Here is an 18,787-nt window from a genome sequence, read left to right on the forward strand (position 1 = left end):
CCTGGAGCAGTTCACAATCAATACTTATGCTGATTATTAAATACTACAATCTGTACATGTGAGTTTCATGTTTTGCTCCGACCAACCAATCAGAGCAACTCTGAGGCCCTGTGAGGAAAAATGTGAAATCTGATGGTTTAAAGACAAAAACAACAACAACAAAAACAACAAAAACAGCCGCATTGACATGGCAACACACTGAGGCTGAAATCTGATTGGATAAAAAAAAAAAATCTAATATCCACCTAAAAAATGAGATTAGATTGGGAACAACTGAATACAATTTCATGTAACGAATATTTGACATGAGGTTGTAAATGTAGGTCAGCGGCCACCACTGCTTGAATGCGAGCTTGCCAAACGGCGTTGCCGGGCAGCCGCGTCCTGACGTTGATGCAAAGTTGCCAACCACCCCCCCCCGCTGTTCAACGGCGGCGAGGGCATTGTGCATTGCTTTTGCAGCGAGAGAGAACATTTCTATAGGCGGGCTCAACATGAAATATTACACGTTCAAACGTCACCGCGGGAAGCCGCAAAAACATCACAGCAAATGGAGAGAAAAAAAAGAAGGGGAAAAAAAAAAACCCCAATGCCTTTTGAGCAAGAACGTGAAAGAAAAGAAACGTGTGAGCGATCCTTAAAAGTGACGCCACTGACACATTCGTCTTACGCGGGCTGGTTCACATCTGGCGAGCGTTAGTCGGACAAATAAATCTTGAAAAGAGCGATACCAAATGAGCGGCTTTGAAACGGCGTCGTTCACGCGCTGATTGAGTGTGTACAGAAAAATCTAACGGATGATCGCTTGTTTCCATGAAACACTCTGAAAATGTTCAACAATAGCAATTCTTCTGTGGCAACACCTGGAAAAAAAGTAGGTCAAGTCAGATATTTGCACAAAGTGTGTGTTTATTTCTATACAAAGTTGTTAAGTGACCCCCAAAGTTGCCTTTTTCCATTCTTGAGTTCATCCCGAGTCAGCATTGGAACGGAACGGGTCTCGAAACGTGCGAGATGCTCAGACGGTGACTTTTGATGACTGAGCGTTTAATGCTTTTAAAAAGCTACAATCGCTACATATCGCCTCTGAGGTCGGACCTGGAATTGTTCCCGAAGGACATTCAACTGCTCTTTTTCCACATGGAACGTGAGCTCCGACATTCCCGTTTGAGTTGCAGCCTTAACATTTTGGAAGCAAATAAACGGCTCAGGCCGCCGCTGCTGTTGATTGATGACGCTCTTAAGTCAAACACAACTCGGGACTAAGCTCGCCGTATTTTACATTCATTGACATGACACTGTAACTACTGTACACGGTTTTGTGCCAAAAAAAGTGTGTGGGCGGAGGGCAATCATTTCCCTTTATTGCCGCATCAAATCTTATTTACACAATTCTGGCTGTGTTTGCGGCCTCCATCGTCATGTCACGAGGAAAACATGGAGGACCAAAACTGCCAACATTCAAAATAAATAAATAAATGACTAAAAGTGAAAATAAAAACTGATATAAAAAAATAGTGAAAAATTTAATAATAATATATATATATATATAATAAAAGTAAAAATTATTACAAAAATAAAAACGAGAATTAAAAAAATACAAATAAATACAAAAACATATCAATAGAATCAAATATCAATCAATAATTAAAAACGCTCTGCTCTCACATTTATTTATTTCATGCTGCAGACGCTCTGTCAGGATGAAGTGTTATTCAAATGAGGGGGCGGTCCTAAGCGTGTCTTGGGTTGGGCTCTGCCGTTGCAAACTTCCTTTCAATGGTCGCGTGAGACAGCATGAAATAAATAAATGGGAAAACACAGCGTTTTTATTTATTGATTTATTCAATTCTATTTATATTTTGAATCTCGTTTTTTATTTTTGTACTTATTTTTACTTTTATTTATTTATTTATTTATATATATTTTGTTTTTGAATGTTTTTATTTTGATTTCCCTTTTTTACATTTGGGCATTTATTTATTTTTAATTTTGGCAGTTTTGGTCCATATCATACTCGTTTGTTGGAATTGTCCATGTAATGTACTAGTCCTATTTTTTTGTCCTAACTAGCAATGTCCATAGTCGTACTAGTAGCACACAATTGTCCTTTGGTGCATAGTTTCGCCTTACTAGTAACATGTAGCCATTCTGACCTACTTTTATGAGTGCGCAGAAATGTCATACTGTGTAATAGTGTTCATAGATTAGTGAGACAGCGGTTCTATCAATGCACCCGAGTCGTTCTAAAAAGTAAACGAGTGCAGTGACAACTCAGTGCACTAGTAGAAGAAGTAATAAATGCTTGCATGGCTTTTCCTGGTGTCATTTTGTAACAAGCGTGTTCCTGTCGCCTGGTTCAGGTGCGTCGCCGTACCCTGGTGTCCAAATTGACGAAGAGTTTTGCTGCAGACTGAAAGACGGCACCAGGATGAGAGCCCCGGAATACTCGTCTTCTGAAATGTTAGTCTTCGCCTCACTCTCACAAAATCACAGGGTGCTCGAGTCACACACACCGATTTGAACATCTTAACCCAGAAAACACTTTACAACTATTTTGTTCGGACTCTTGTTTATTTTGAGGTGAAATGATGCTGGTGACCACTAGATGGTGACAACCTGTTTTGTTGAACACTCAATTTGAAAGAAGAAGAGTAAAAACAGGAAATATTTCAAGCTCAGCCTAGTTTTTGCTGGGGGTTATTGAATGTTCAATCCTGCTTTTTTTGCCTACAGAAAGCGATGGCTAAAAGGTGTGTTAAATGTGTTTGTATTATTTTAAAAGTGTGTTTAATGACCATAACACGAAGTCACAGAAATGCTATAAAATCCTGACCAGGGAGTATTTAAATAAGGAATTTTTCTAACTTGACTTATTGCGAAGGCGTTCTGGAACGTAACATGATGGAGAGGGTTTACATTTATCGTGTGTCCATCAATCTGCAATTTATTCCTCACGATCAATAAGATTCTCTTTGTCTTCACGTTGTAATAAGCGGCTCCGAAGCGTTCATTCGTCAATCGGAGCGCATTCGAGATGATTCAGGGGCTGCCCCAATTCCGATTCTGACCGCGTAAATCCCCGGTACGAGAGCTCAAGCTGTCAGAGAACGGCTCCAAACACACGCCGCGGAATCAACCCCGACGACTGCAAGTGCATTCGTCACGATATCGCCGGCTTTCATCTTCCGACGGGAGGCGGCTCTCACGCGCTCGGCACCGGCCCGTCTGCGGCCGCACATCCGCTTTTGATTTTCGCCATCGGCGTCCATCAAAGTCTCGGCCGCAACGCCGATGGATTCGTTTTGTCCGCCGTAAACGCGTCGATGGTTTGATTCCAGATTGTCGTTCAACACAAGTTGAGGCAATCTGTTTGCAAAACAAGAAAAGATTGACGGACTCGGCGAACGCTTCAAATAAAGCAGGCTAAGAAACAAATCCTTTCAGCATTTACTCCATAGCCTCGACATCCATTTTGAAATCCATATACGACGACACCCCTTGTCCTCACTAGTAGGACAACATTAGTATACTAGTAAGACAAGTAAACGCTACTAGTGAGGCAGAACTATGCACCTTCAATCTGCATTCCACTTGCACTACTCGTGACCTTATCAAATGTAATGCAGTCGTGGCCGTTTTTGTGCTACTACTTTATTTATAACTTTATTTATAAAGCACTTTAAACAACCGTCATCACTGCATGAAAGTGATTTACATGGATTTAAAAAAAAAAAAAAAAAGAAAAGAAAGAAAATCAGTCATGCAATTAAGAAAAAATAAACAAAAATATGAATACTATAAAAAAAATTATGATCATTATTAAACAAACAATAATAACAATAATAATAATAAATTGAAAATACTAGCGTGTGACACATACTAGTTTTAACTATTGTTAACTAGTAGGTCCATTTTAATTGCACACTAGTAGGCCAAAAAGGGGCACTAGTAGTGGGGAAAATACTTGTAATATTCAGTCCCTTTACGAGTGAGACCTAATGTTTCTACTACTTAAAAGTTTAAAGCCCACGTGCTGTTATCTTCTTTGTCCTCACTCACGAGTAGGACACTTCAGCGCACCAGTGGAACGGCAACAGGTTGCACTAGTAGATCAGCTGTGTCCCACCTGACCTTTGTGCCCACTACTGCATTACATTTCCGCAGACTAGCAGAACACCTTTGGCATACTAGTTAAGCAACTAGATGATACTAGTGCAGCACCGTGCATTAGTTGACATTTGCATGCTACTAGTACTAGATTAACTAGTAGAACAGTATCGTTTCCATAAGCCTTTGAGAGCATTTATTCACATGGCATTAGTTTTTTTTCTACTGATTTCTACTAGTGCAAACAAAGAGCATACTAGTACATGGACCTTACGGGTAACGAATAAACACTCAAACGGCTTCCAACGCCGCAGCAAGATCAACGGCAAATGTGGATTGTGCAGAACTTCCTATTACTCTTGAAAACGGAATGGGACTCGCTGATCTTTGAAAGAAAAACGTATCAGGTTGCCGTTTCCTAAAAGGAGCCTTTGACAGTTTGCACTTAAGTGGCGTCTTCGTCAAGCGGTGACACTAGTGATCTCTGCAGCTTGCTTAACTCAACAACCTCCACGCATCCTGACAAACGGGCCCAATTTCAGCATTTTTGCCCGATTATCAGATGTCTCGATTATCCTCAGCGATTATCTTGTGACAGCGAACGCACCGCGACAGCTCGAACCCGACGCGTCACTTTGGAATGCGACGGCTAATTCCAGTGGGAGAACAATAAATAGGATGCCGACACACACACGCACGCACACGCGCACCCCCGCACACGCACACACACGCTGCAGACAGCTTTTGTTCATCATTACGTCCCCGGGCAGGAAATGCGTTTGAAATTGTGCGCCGGGTCAAAGGGTGACAACTTTCTCCCTTTGTATGGTCTGCATTAGACTTGTGACATCCCGTCGCTGCGGCGAGGGCTCCCACCTGTTAAGACCAGAACGTCGAAAATCTCCCCCCCCCCCCCGAGTGCAACACAGGTGGCGATAACGAGCAGGACGAGGCTTCAATATTGCAACATCTGCTTCTCATATTCACATCGAGTCATCATGAAACATGACGGGAATGACAGTAGTGCAAAGTGGTTAAATGCAAAGACTTGAGAAGATGTTTGTCCCAAAGACAGTATTTATACGTTTGTTGTTGTTGTTTTTTTATGCTCTGGCGTACAGAAGGCTTTGATGCAGCCTCAGGACTAAAGAGAATGCGTGAAGCAATGGTAGTTATTTAAAAAAAAAAAAAAACGGCCAGCAGGTGGCAGGAGAGTATAAGAGATCAACCAGGGCCATGTTACAAACAAGATGATTTCCCCACAATTTAAAACAGATTTGTAAATAATGATTAAACTTAGCTATATTCTAATGCTAATTGCTGCAAAACGGAATTGGATAGAAATATACCTTTTTTTCCTGATGAAAGAGGAGACTCATCTTTATAAATATTTACAATATTCTGTGGGCCTTGCAAAATCAGTCAAAATCCAGTAAAATAGCCGGGAGCAAAGGGGGTTGCTTCAATGAAAATGGATGCGAGTGAATGAGTTAAAGAGAGCGAAAGTCAATTGCACTTGAAATCTTGATTGACTTGAAATCTTGGATAAAATGCAATAAAAAAAAAAGATCAAGCAGCAAAATGGAGGAACGTCAAAGAGGAAGCATATGCCAAGCAAGATATTTCTCATCAAAGGCGCTGATGTCGGGGAAAAAAATTATTCTTTGACTGATGGAGGGGCATCAAACTCTTTTTCATAGTTCCGATTAGTCTCAAAATAGGAACGGCCGAGTAACGATACCAGGCATCGGTATCGGGCTAATACCAGAACTTATTTCAAGGAATCGTTACCAGCCACCCTCATGTCCATTTTACGATCAGGAACTATAAATTAGAAAAGAAAACCTGTGTTAATTTCAAGATATTTTAAGGGAAAATGCTATATTGGGATGTAGTGCATGTATCAAAATTACTAGTGGTATCAATACTCCGTTGGTGATTAGTCAAGAAATGAGGACTCGTATTGGTATCAGTCTGAAAAAAAGTGGCAGCCTATCGAACATCCCTAAAAAGAAAAATCACAATGTATAATAACGTTCATCATATTATTACATAATTCACAAATTGCACTTGAAAATTTTAGTCGTCAAACTGTGGCAAGCAAACATTTGAGTATTATTATTTATTATTTATTAGTCAAATTTAAAAAAGGAGGGGAGGGATTCCGTTTCTTTTTCCTCTGAATTCCCGTATGAGAGGAACAAAGCTCACACAAGAACTTTGTGAGTCTTCCCACATGGCCCCCGACGCTGACAGCTCGTCGCCGAGCCGTCACAAGCCATGCGCTTCTTTCTCGCACCCGAGACCCGAGACCCGAGACCATCCCATAAGGCGGCGCCGCTTCAAAAACAAACAAGGGGGGATTCAGGTTCAAGATGACAAGACATACACACAGAGGGGGAAAAGTACTCACGTTCTGGAGTACAAGTACAGAAGAAGATTTAATTTAATTTTTATTAAATTTAACTTTTAACTTATTTTAGTACTTGAGTATGAATGAATATCGAATTATATAATGTATATGAATAATAATAATGAATTAAGTAAAAAAAAAAAAGTGCCATTAATCTGCACCAGCCACCTCAAACTGCCAATGTGCCTTTAAGGGGTGTGGCCTTAAGTGTGTCCTCAAGTTAGGTACAGATCTCGTAGTAATCAAGTATTTGTACTTGGTTGCTTCCCAGCACTGCAGAGCGCCAGATGTTGCGCCTCTCGGACTAAACACAACCTGCCATTTGTGCACTTGAACGTTCTAAATATTTTGGCACTGTGAGGTCCCGTGTTAGATTACCTCAAGCCTAATGTATGTTCTGACAGAGCGTGCGTGTGTGCGTGTGCGTGTGCGTGTGCGTGCGTTGTAGCTATCAGACCATGTTGGCGTGCTGGCAGGGCGAAGCGCAAGAGCGGCCCACCTTCACCGAACTGGTTGAACAGTTGGGAGACCTCCTTCAGGCCAGCGTGCAGCAGGTACGACAACAACAACAACAACAACAACATTTTTGACATTCTTCCAAGAATAATATCATCCGCTAAACATAACAGCACATTTGAATGACAATAAATGATCGAATGAAAATATTTGTGTTTTTGTTTTATGGTGATCAGCACAAGTAGCTTGTGTTTGGGACACAATGTCTATCTTTTAACTTTTAATTTCCTGTGTCGCCAACTATATTCCATTTAAGTTGAATTTATAATCTTTTTAATTGCTAATGTCATTTTTTAAATAAATTTTGTTAATTAAAAATATGTATTTTTTTTTATTTAATTTGTATTGAATTTTGCATTTTATTTTTAAATCAAATTGGTAATTTTATACATTTGTTTGATTTAATGCTTCCCTTATTTGTATAGTTTTCATTTAATTGATCGTGTAATGTGGAAGGTTTATATAAACTAATTCGATTTTATTTTAATTTTGTATCTTTTTCATTTTCATTTTAATCTGCTATAAAAGTTTCATCTTCATTAATTAAGAAAACAATCTGTATTCTTTAATTTGATGTTTGAATGTATTGTTTAATGCAATTTGTGATTGAATTAGTCATTTAATATGTTAAAATTTGACTAGGTTTGAAAAAAATATATTAATGGCAATTTCATATATTTGTATATTATTTATTCATTTGTAATCTAATATTTGTTTAACTTTTTAATCAATTTTATTGTAATGTATGTATTTCTTAATATTCTTTGTATTTCAGTTGTTCAATGTTAACTTTATTTTTGTATTTATAAAAAAAAAAACACACACACACATAGAATTTTTAAACTCATTTGCATTGCAAACAAATCCCAAATCCAAGCCGAGTGTGACGCAACAGGACACGGTCGGCCATTTTAGCGTCACAAAAGCGAGTCGCAAAAGCCGCAAAGTAGCAGGAAGTGGGCGTGGCCTAACAAGAAGCAGGCGGGCGGTCAAGGCGAGCGACTCACAGTAGCCGGCAAGAGGAAGTGGCACTCATCACGTACACACATTTGCCGCAGATGGCGCCGACGCCATCAGCCTTTTATTAGCGCTTCAGAGGAAATGCGAAGAATTCCATCGGCGCCACTTGAGATAAATGCTACAAATATTTGACAGTAGCACACATTTGTTTGGCAAAAACGAAATGTAGAGCGGAAGCAAGCAAACCCGCAATTCTTTTAGGAGAATTCTTTTTACTGTGCTTTTCCCCAAATCAAGTCCAAACTCACATATGTTATATGTTAGCATTAAGCTAGCAGACGATATGGTTTGCTTGAACATTTTGGTGTTGAAAAACGCAACGTTTACAAACGAGGTTTCTCAGTAATCCAAACACGAAAGCTAAAGTCCGGAATGATCACACATTAAAGCTCTCATCAGCGATACGCGTGAATCAAATCTTGTACTCAGACGCTTTGTGTTTGTTCGTGTGCCTCATTTAGGGGGGGAAACACTACATACCCATCAACACCGCCCTGCTGGCCAAAGTTGGAGATCTGGACGCCAGCAAGATGGCGGAAGAAACGCCCACCCGGCCCGTTTCGCAGCGCGACTCCGGTGGCACCTGGTAAGGAGGGGCGGGGCATCACAATCACTACCGATATGATCCGAGCACAATTACAATTAGTATTCATTATTATTCCAACACATTTATTTTAGCATAGTTTACTTTCAAGAAAATTAAAAAAAAATTAAAAATAAAGTTCAATTAAAGCAAATTTAAAAACATAAATTGGACCACGAGCTGGATAAGCAATAGGAAATTAAAATTGAGTTTAAATGGCAAATTAAATTAAATGCAATTAAAACTAATTTGAGTAAAGAAATTAAATTAAATTTTATTACATTAAATACATTGACTAGTTTTATTGTTTTTAGTAAGTCATATGAAATTAAATCTAATGTAATGAAATACATTTCAGGAAAAGATATTTCAATAAATTAATTAATAAAAAAAAGTGTAAGTAAATAAATTACATAAATCAGTTTTAAATTAACCAAATTAAAGTCAATTTAGAAATAAATCAATTACATTTACCACAATATTTTAATTAAATCAGTTTAAGTGAAATTAAATTCAATTCAATTCAATTCAATAAAAATACAGTTAATGCAATAACATTAGAACAAATGTAGAAGAGGATAACATTAATTGACCAGTTTGTCCTTTTTAACTCAAATCAAAGTATATAAACAAAAAATCAATACATTCGATCAACTGAGTAGGATTAACTGTTTTCCTGCAATTTTCACGATTTTGATCATGAGATAATCCAACATGATAACATCGAAATCATACAATTGCAACATATTTATTTGATGATAGTTAATTTTCAAGAAAATGACAAAAATAAAAGTTGAATGAAAGCAAATGCAAAAGCATCAATTGGACCGTACGCGATGCAAGCAAATCTTTCCACATGTGTTCCATGGCGTGCGAGCCAGTTTGCGCTTCCTATTCAACCGAGCCAACATATGCACGAGGAGGCGTTTCTTCGGAGCCCCGAGAGACGTTCTGCGTCACACTACGAGACCACTTTGCAGATTGATGTCGCTTTCGTGTCATATTTCTTGAACCTCTCGGGGCTTCACCTTTTGTTCAAAGTATGTTTTCCTGACGACGTGATGACAGTTGAAATCCCAAAGCCTGAATTACTCCGGCCGTCTTTTAGCCGCGTGGCGGCCGGGATGGCGTCCGTTCAACACGTTGTTGCTCTAAGTCATTAAGTTCCAGCAGTTTTATTGCCGCTTGGCTTCACCAAACGCAAACGCTGAGACGGCCTGAGATGGAAAATCTTTCTGTGCGTTAGGAACATCAAGATCAGACCGGCCAGCGTCAAAACCTTCGACCAGGTCACCGTGGACAGCGACGACAATCACAACCAAAAGGTAGGACGGATGGATGGATGGATTGGCGGTTGGGTTTGATGGATGGAGGGAGGGAGGGACGGATGGGTGGTGGAAGGGATAGATGGATGGATGGATGAATGGGTGGTTGGAGGGAGGAAGGTTGGATGTACAGGTGGGTGGAGGGATGGATGGATGGATGGATGGATGGATGGATGGATGGATGGGAGTGATAAGAGGGTGGATGGATGGATAAATGGATGGATGGTGGGAAGGTTGGATGAATTGGTGAATGGAGGGATGGATGTGTGGGTGGTTGGATAGAGGGAGGACGAATAAATGGCGGATGGAGGGACGGACGGACGAATGGGTGGTTGGTTGGTTGGATGGCGGAAGGGATAGATGGATGGATGAATGGGTGGTTGGAGGGAGGGAGGGCGGGAGGTTGGATGTACAGGTGGGTGGAGGGATGGATGGATGGATAGAGGGAGCAATAAGAGGGTGGATGGATGGATGGAGGGAAGGTTGATTGGATGGATGGATGGATGGGCGGTTGAATGGATGGATGAATTGGTGAATGGATGGGTGAAGGGAGGGATGGATGTGTGGGTGGTTGGATAGAGGGAGGACGAATAAATGGCGGATGGAGGGACGGACGGACGAATGGGTGGTTGGTTGGTTGGTTGGATGGTGGAAGGGATAGATGGATGGTTGGATGGATGAATGGGTGTTGGATGGAAGAAGGGAGGGACGGATGGGTGGTTGGATGGACAGACGGACGGATTGGGTGGTTGGATGGTGGAAGGGATAGATGGATAGTTGGATGAATGGGTGTTGGATGGAAGAAGGGAGGGATGGATGGGTGGTTGGATGGACAGACGGACGGATTGGGTGGTTGGATGTACGGATGGATGGATAGGTGGAGGGATGGATGGATGGATGGAGGGAGGGATGGATAAATAGGCAATTTGATGATATTAAGAATGAATACAAGAAATACGAATAATGAACATTTTTCAAGCGTGAAATTGTTATGTAAATAATTGTAACGTGCGTGTCGTGCAGGCCGTGCAGTGCGATAGCGGGATGGGCCTCTCGTCCGACAACATGAACACTCTGAAGAAGCTGGAGACGCTGGCCGGACGACCTCTCAGCATTATGGCCCTGGCGTACGTACACACGCATGCAAAATGGCGCTAGTAGCGGAAAAAGAGTTCTAGTACACGGACCGCACGCCGGACAACTGATCTCTCGGGCGACCTTTGAACTTCCACAAACGTTTTTTTAAAAGTAGGGCTGCTCGATTATGGAGAAAATATTCATCACGATTAATTTGGTAAGAATTTGAAATGGCGATTAGGATGATCATTTGTTTTTTGGTACAAAACAAGAACAAGTTTAAACATACAAACAATATTAAGACAAATACATTTATTTGAAACAATTTTTGAAGTTATTTTTGAACCAAACAAGATTTTTTACATTTTCAAATGAAAAAGGTGCAAAAATAAACAACTCAAAATTAGTAGTGGAATGTACTCATTGAAATTGTAATGAAATTTTGATTCATTGCAAAGCCCTATTTCATAGTTTTAGTATTAGTTTCAGTTTTTTTTAAATATAAATAGTTTGTTGAGGGCAAGATAAAAAAATAAAGATGAAAACAAAGGACATTTTTACTCTAATTATAGTTCGAGTTGGTTTTATAAACGTAAGTTAGTTTGAGTATTTTTTAAGCATTTTTTTTGCTTAACAAAAATGCTTTTTCAGTGTATAAATTTTTTTCATTCGTTTTCGTTAAAGATAACAACCTTGCGACTCAGTAACATGTCCATGTTCCCTGTGGGAACTTGAAACACATTGTGGCAAAAAAAATAATTTTGTAGTGGCTGTCCGCAACTCAAACGCCAAAATGTGTCTGTAACCCACGTTTGGGTCCCGAGCCACCCGTCGAAAAGCGCTTTTTGTAAACAATACGACATGCAGTGGAGCTTTGAGCTGCAAGTTTACCAGGCAAGCGCATCGTTCAACAACATGTCAACTTGTGGTTTGCAGCATGAAGGCGATGAGCAAAAGCAAAGAGTCGGTCCTGAGCGAGCCCGACAAGGACAAGTACCCGCCAAGCGTCCCCCCTCTGGACCTCGGTCTGGACGACTCGGCGTTGGACGCCGACTTAGAGTGTCACAGCCCGCCGCCCGACTACAACTATGTGGTGCGCTACTCCACGCCGCCCGTGTAAGATGGCGTCGAAAAGCCTCGGAGGAAGAACAACTGTGAAACGAGCGATGGGCAACCGGTCTGATTGCGTCGTACCAGCGACCGACTTTGTTGCAAGCGAGAAGCGGCTCAGGTATTTCAGTCAGCTCCATATCAGGATTTTCTACTGTGAAACGGCTCCACGGGGGCCAGCAAGAGGACAAGACGAGCCTCCGGGTCAGCTCATGACAAAAAAAGGAAACAGTTTTCAATTGTTGTTCGCCGGTGTCTAAATAAGTCGCCGGTGAGAAAAATTGCCAAATCCGAACGCCATTTGAACATAACTGCCGTAAGGATGATTTAGTTTGGCACCAAGATGCCTCAGAAACAGCCAAACTGCGAATATGCAGTCCATTTTGGAACATTTTTATTGCAGCTCTGCTTACCTTTTCACTCTAATGTAGTGAAATGTCACCTATTTGCACTAAGAATGCAAATGAACGGTGTTTGTGACCCAACTAATCCATACAGGTCATTAAAAAGTCCATTCTTCAACACTGTTACTGCAGCTCTGCTTACCTTTTGGTTTTAATGTAGTAAAATGTCACCCCTCTGTGCTCAGAATTTCACCATTGCCCCCTCCCCCACTCCTCACCAGACACAACAACTTGTATGCAAACAGCAGAAAGTAACTTTTCTAAAGTTGTTGTATTGCAGCTCTGCTTACCTTCTGACTTTAAAGTGTGTGAAATGTCCCCCCTGTTCCTAGAATGATCCACTCCTCACACATATTTGCGTGAATTCACCCAAATTGCTCAGGTTGTGTCATAAAGCCACACATGAACTTCAAAATTGTATATTTCCTCGTTCACAAATTTAGATGGAAACACAATTAGGATGTCATAGGAAGCTTCTTTTGTTCACATTGTTTTTCCCCCAAAACACATAATATGTATTTATTTCATTAGTAAACACTGTCAAGTAGCAAGTTGTGTGCGTGGAGCGATGTTTAAGCAAAGCTGACATGCAGATGTTTCTCTTTCTCGTTCTCGTTCTCTTTCTGCTAACTATCGCTTGCGGGGCAGTCGTCACGGCAACTGCCTTTCATTGGCTTGCATCTTGGACAATGTCCTTGCTTTTTGACAACATTTTTAAGGGGGGGAATTAGTGGTAATCCTTACATACTCTTCGGGGTCAATTTTGACATTTGAGAGTAATTAAGAGAAAAAAAAGTCAAAATATTATTTTACCAGGAAATTGCACGACTTTTCCTAAAGTCACGTAAAATGTCGAAACAAGTCAAAGTCAGTTTTTTTTTTTTTATGGAGCAGCGTTCACAGGGCAGTTTTAAACAGTATTGAGAACTGTCGATATTCCCACCACGGAATCATTCGTGTTATCTTTTTGAAGGTCATAGGTGGCATCTGGAATCAGTGAACGGGTAAAGCAGCATAAGAATGATCATCATAGAACTACAGTGGGCTAAATCCAAGATGACGTGAATGATTAAAAGTCAAGCGGACGAACGATCACATCAATGCTGGTCCAAAAAACGACGTTTATTTCCAATTTTGACCGATTAGGGTGAAGTCAAGTTATTCTCCGGGCTCATCGGTGCAACACGGGGCCAAGTCCCAATTACAAGACGGTCACGCCCGTGAAAGCAGGCTTCACCTTTCCCTCAAAAACATCCCAGAAAGTGACGCTACGTTACGAGCGCTTTCCTTGAATGTTTGTCATCATCATCATCATCATCTTCTCTCATGAAGATGAAGAGTATGTAAGGGTTACGTGAAAGTCGCGTGGACCAAATGTAAACTCATCCGATTGCTTGCGTTTCGTGACCAAAAGTGAAGATGATGATGATGATGATGATGATGATGATGATGATGATGATGATGATGTTGTTATGCGCAGAGGAAATGACGATGCACTGATACTTTATATCAAATGTATTTGTTTTCATATTCTAATGCTCATATTCTTATTCCACAGTATTGTGGCTCACAAGTCGTACAATGAAAAAAATGCAACTCCTTTATTAGCCGTATTCGTTCAACATGTGTTGTAAAATTCCAGTTGACCAAAATGTTTGTGTCGATGCAGCTTATCTGGAATATCTTTTTCTTTTCTTTTTTTCTTTTTTTTTACGTATGTAATACCTGCAGCAGCTTATTTGTCATTCACCTTCATTCATGTAGTATAACACGTTTTTGTTTTGTTTTGTTTTTACTAATTTTCCACAACACTGTTGCTGAGCATATAGAGTAAATAAAGATATATATATTTATACTTTAAATGCTTTCTGGTGTTTCTTGTCTTATTTTCATTCATATATATATATATTCTGATGAGCAAAATAACTGTAATTTTTACGCCAAAATCCTCGTTCCCGAATTGCGTTGTTGACAGCTCCAATAAGTTCTGGATGGATTACAAACTTCAGCTTGTAACGACACAAAATGCTTTCTTTTTACTTTAAAATGGTGTCCCTTAACTCATTGACTCGCAGCCATTTTCACTGAAGCAACCCCCTTTGCTCCCGGCTGTTTTACTGGATTGGGGGCTGATTTTGCAAGGACCACAGAATACTGTGTTCTATTGCTATAAAAACAAAAGAAAGATTAGAGTCTCTTCTTTCATCAGGAAAAAAAATAATAATATATATATATATATATATATATATATATATATTTTTTTTCGATTTGTTTCTGTTTTGCAGCAATTAGCATTAGAATATAGCTAAGTTTCATCATTATTCACAAATCTGTAGAAAAACACTGGCAAAAAGAGCTTTTTGCAACATGGCCCTGGTTGATCTTTTACACTCTGCTGCCACCCGCTGGCCATTTTTTAAAATAACTACAATTGCTTTAAGCAACTTCTTCAGGTCAGAGGCTACATTAAAGCCTTCTGTATGCTCTAGCATTAAAAAAAAGAAACATTTAAAAAACGTATAAATATGTTTTTGGGACCATGGCAATATTTAAAAGTTTTTATACGTTTTGGGGAGCAAATGAGCACAATTTTGCGTCGCATTGTGGCCAAAGCTACAATCGAATCAAAAATTCTCATCCTGACTTCTCTTAGTGTTGATCAACCGAAATGTGTTTGTGTAATGATTGTGACCGAGCAAATGGTGCGATTGCCTCCAGACTGGCCTCATAGTCACGTTTGCGCCTCCCTGCTTAACATTCTAAGTCTATCATTTGAAATAAATCCCCACAAGTGAAGCAATTTTGTTATTAGAAAAAGATCCACAAAAAGAGCATTCCTGTGAAATGACTGCAAATGCAGCCGCATCATCGCTTACCCTCAAATATATAAAGATTTGCTACGCTTCCAATTTTATTTTTGTGGAAAAGGAAACGATTTGAATTGAATTTGAGGCCAAACGACCCAAGCCAACTTCTATTCCTGAGGACATCGTGAATGACGAGGCCTCGGAGGTTGCAAGATTTCCTGCTCGGCTTCGATCTCTTTTCGTTTTCCACCTTGACCTTCCTGTTGATTCACGTTTGTCTTTGGGAATTCGTTCGCGCCGCTGGACGGGAATGCGGCGCTCCCGCGGACGCTGTGACGGCGCTTCCCGGCCGGCTTCCCGAGGTGTCGGCAGCATGTCGGGGACAAAGGAAGGAACTCTTCATGTTAATCACAACGGTCCGACTAAAGGACGCCACACGCGAGGCTTCCGATGGGCGCGCCCGCATGGAAAACCGTTTCAGATTTGATTCCATTTCCTTCATATAATAGTACTACTGTACTAGGAGGCGACAAACTTCACTAGTAAAACGAGTAAAACCACTCCATAGTCGTAGTTCGGCATTCACAAATGTTTCACCTCTTTGTGGATTTTTTTCATTCATCTCGTTAAATTGTTGCTTAATAAAAATATTTTTGAAACAATCACAGACCTTATTCATCATATTTGCAATTGCCTATTTGAAGATTTTGGTTTTCGCCATTCACAGAAATGCTCAACTAGTCACTGTTTTGGCGCCAACAACACTTTGGCACCATCTTGTGGCATCTCAAGGCAATTGCAAACCTTTCTCGAGGGACGTCAGTTATCAGTAACTTTCAATCAATCAATCAATCAATCATTTATTTGTAAAAGAAGAAGAGACAATTTAAAGCAGTAATCAATTGAAAGTAAAGTAAAATAAACGAAAGGAGCCAGAAACAAGTCAAACTTGTTTTGTCTGCCCCTGGTCAACACAAAAATTGATTGATTGATTGATTGATTAACTTTAATTGAAGTGTTTATTAAAAAATGTAACTGTGTTGAGAATGTTGTGAAAAGTATATGGACGCAATGTTTGGTATTTTGACATATTTCGGGCTGGTTTGTAACGCACTAAATGGGGCTTGGCGATGATGATGATGATGATGATGATGATGATTGTGCTTTTCGGATATCCTGCAGTGGATTTTTGTCACTGGGAAATCAACGCACGGGAAAGGTAAACGGATGCCCCTCATCATGGAAAATAACTGTTGCCAACACCAGCCTGTTGTTTGTTGCCAAATGAAAAAAAGAAAACAAGACAGTCACGACCCCCCCCCCCCTGTTCCACCCCCCCCCCCCCGCCCCCACCCCCCACCCCACCGACATCCTTCCCTTGTTTGTGCGCGTTGGCGTATTTTGCTGCTTACCGCCACGTAAACACGACGGATCCGGTCAGACCCTCAAGGAGACTCGGGTTCCCCTCTGACACACACAGTCTGCAACTGACCTCATTCCGTATTCAGAGTCCGTCGACTAGTACACGCTTTGTCCTTGCTCGTAAGACCATTCAGCGCACTGTACTTTTGGTACATTTAGAACAGATAAAAAATTTGTGATTAATCGCGAGTTAACTAGTGAAGTCATGCGATTAATTACAATTTAAATTTTTAATCACCTGACACCCCTAATTTTTAATATATATATATTTTTTAGAAAAAATAAATTAAATAATTGTAATTATTTTTTCCAATTTTTAATAATATATATTTTTTTTTTAAGAAGAAGATTTTTTTTTAATTAAGGGCGTCAGGCGATTACCATTTGTAATCGTAACTAATCGCATGACTTCACTAGTTAACTCACGATTAATCACAAATTTTATATCTGTTCTAATACAAAAAAAATTCTAGGTTTTCATACTCTTGTTAACAAAAGTGGGAAAAATGTTAAACTAATACAAATAGTTTGAATGAATTTTTGACGTCTATAGCCGTCAATGGCAGTGAATGAGTTCATAACGGTACATTAAGTATTCCATCACACGGGTTGACTTCTCTTAAATAGACGCAGAGCACGCTTAATTTTTCTTACATTGACACATTAAAACAAAGGAAAGTTCACCAAAATGCTAAAAAATTATTTATTAATTTAAAAATAAAGTCTTCTCACTCAACACCCGACATCTCCATATATGGGCGAATGAAAATGACCGTTGATGTTAGAGTAATTCTAAACGTCACCAAATGTACTCACTCTGGCTGGCCAGATTTCATTTTTATTTAGCAATCCAAAGAAATAGACGCTAGAGAAAGAATCCCATCCAAACAAAAATTCGGAGTAATGGGTGGTCAAATGGTGAGTGATTTAAAAAAAAAAAAAAAAAAAGTATTTATTCATTCATTCATCTATAAAATTTAAATTAGAAGTTAATCAAAATAAAAATTAATCAACATATGCCTTTATTTATTGGTTTATTGGATTTGGTTATTGGTTCACTACTCTTAGATTCGCCTATTTGCATTCACACACCCCCCCCCCTCCCCTATGAGCTTATTCTCCCTTATTTCCTGAAAAACTCACCTACTTGCTGTTCTTGTTGCTCAGGCTAAACTTTTGTCTTGTATATGAAAAAATAGATCTGAGCTGTCATCCTGTTGCATCGATAGGAAACTGCCATCCTTATGGCGTGCGTGTCAATTTCTGATTTTCCCCATTTGTGGCAGAGGCTTGCTCCCTGTACATTAGCAATACTTTGCTGCCATCTTGTGGCATCTATAGGAAATTGGACACATGGAAGGGTCTGTCCATTTTGCGCCTTTTTGCTGATGACACCACAAGCAAAGACAACATGACAAACCCGATTATGAATTACATTTTGATTTGGAGCTGGCCTAATGGGCCGCCCCGACGTCAACGAAAGTTGCCAAAATGATCCCTGACCGCCTCCAGAATGTGTCAATTGCTCAAGAGCGCCCGCCTGCTGGATGGAATCAATGCTCAGCCTGACTCGGCACGCACGTTCCTCTGATCTATTTTTGGCCGCGCTTGGACTCAATTAGTCCAAATGCGATGCGTTGGCAGGATCCCGCCCGGCACGCCAACAGCGCAATGTGTGTTGTGTTGCCATTTGGTCTAAAAATAGAAGCAGATGTTCCCGTTGCGCACACGCCTTCCCGCAGAGAGGCGCTGCAGCCGCTCGCACGGGTTACGCAACGCCGTCAATCGACATGTGGGAGGACACGGCACCGGCTTGGAATTTGTCTTTCTCGTTTGAAACGCATTCACCTCCACCAGTAGACGCGTTCCTCTCTTAAGGGACGTTCAAGAACATCATTTATCACAAGGGGATATTCCCCAGACGAACTATGGCAAGACATTTGCTAATTTATTTTGGACAATATCTTTTGTCATTTTGAGCTTTCCTTACCGAATGTTTT

General features: G+C 40.2%; 1 protein-coding gene across 1 annotated transcript in view; it reads left to right on the forward strand.

Annotated features, from left to right (window-relative positions):
* kdrl (kinase insert domain receptor like) overlaps window positions 1–14,420 on the forward strand; it is a 53,962-nt gene extending 39,542 nt beyond the window's left edge. Inside the window, exons 25-30 of the mRNA XM_086085073.1 lie at window positions 2,364–2,463; window positions 6,972–7,077; window positions 8,521–8,645; window positions 9,889–9,967; window positions 10,991–11,094; window positions 11,981–14,420. Coding sequence (XP_085941199.1) covers window positions 2,364–2,463; window positions 6,972–7,077; window positions 8,521–8,645; window positions 9,889–9,967; window positions 10,991–11,094; window positions 11,981–12,164 — 698 coding nt within the window. The 3' untranslated portion in view covers window positions 12,165–14,420. The remainder of the gene's footprint in view (window positions 1–2,363; window positions 2,464–6,971; window positions 7,078–8,520; window positions 8,646–9,888; window positions 9,968–10,990; window positions 11,095–11,980) is intronic.
* Window positions 14,421–18,787: the final 4,367 nt, after the last annotated feature.

Source organism: Leptonotus elevatus, chromosome 9 (assembly GCF_054856555.1).
Source record: "Leptonotus elevatus isolate MCC_2025b chromosome 9, RoL_Lele_1.0, whole genome shotgun sequence".
Lineage (NCBI taxonomy): Eukaryota > Metazoa > Chordata > Actinopteri > Syngnathiformes > Syngnathidae > Leptonotus > Leptonotus elevatus.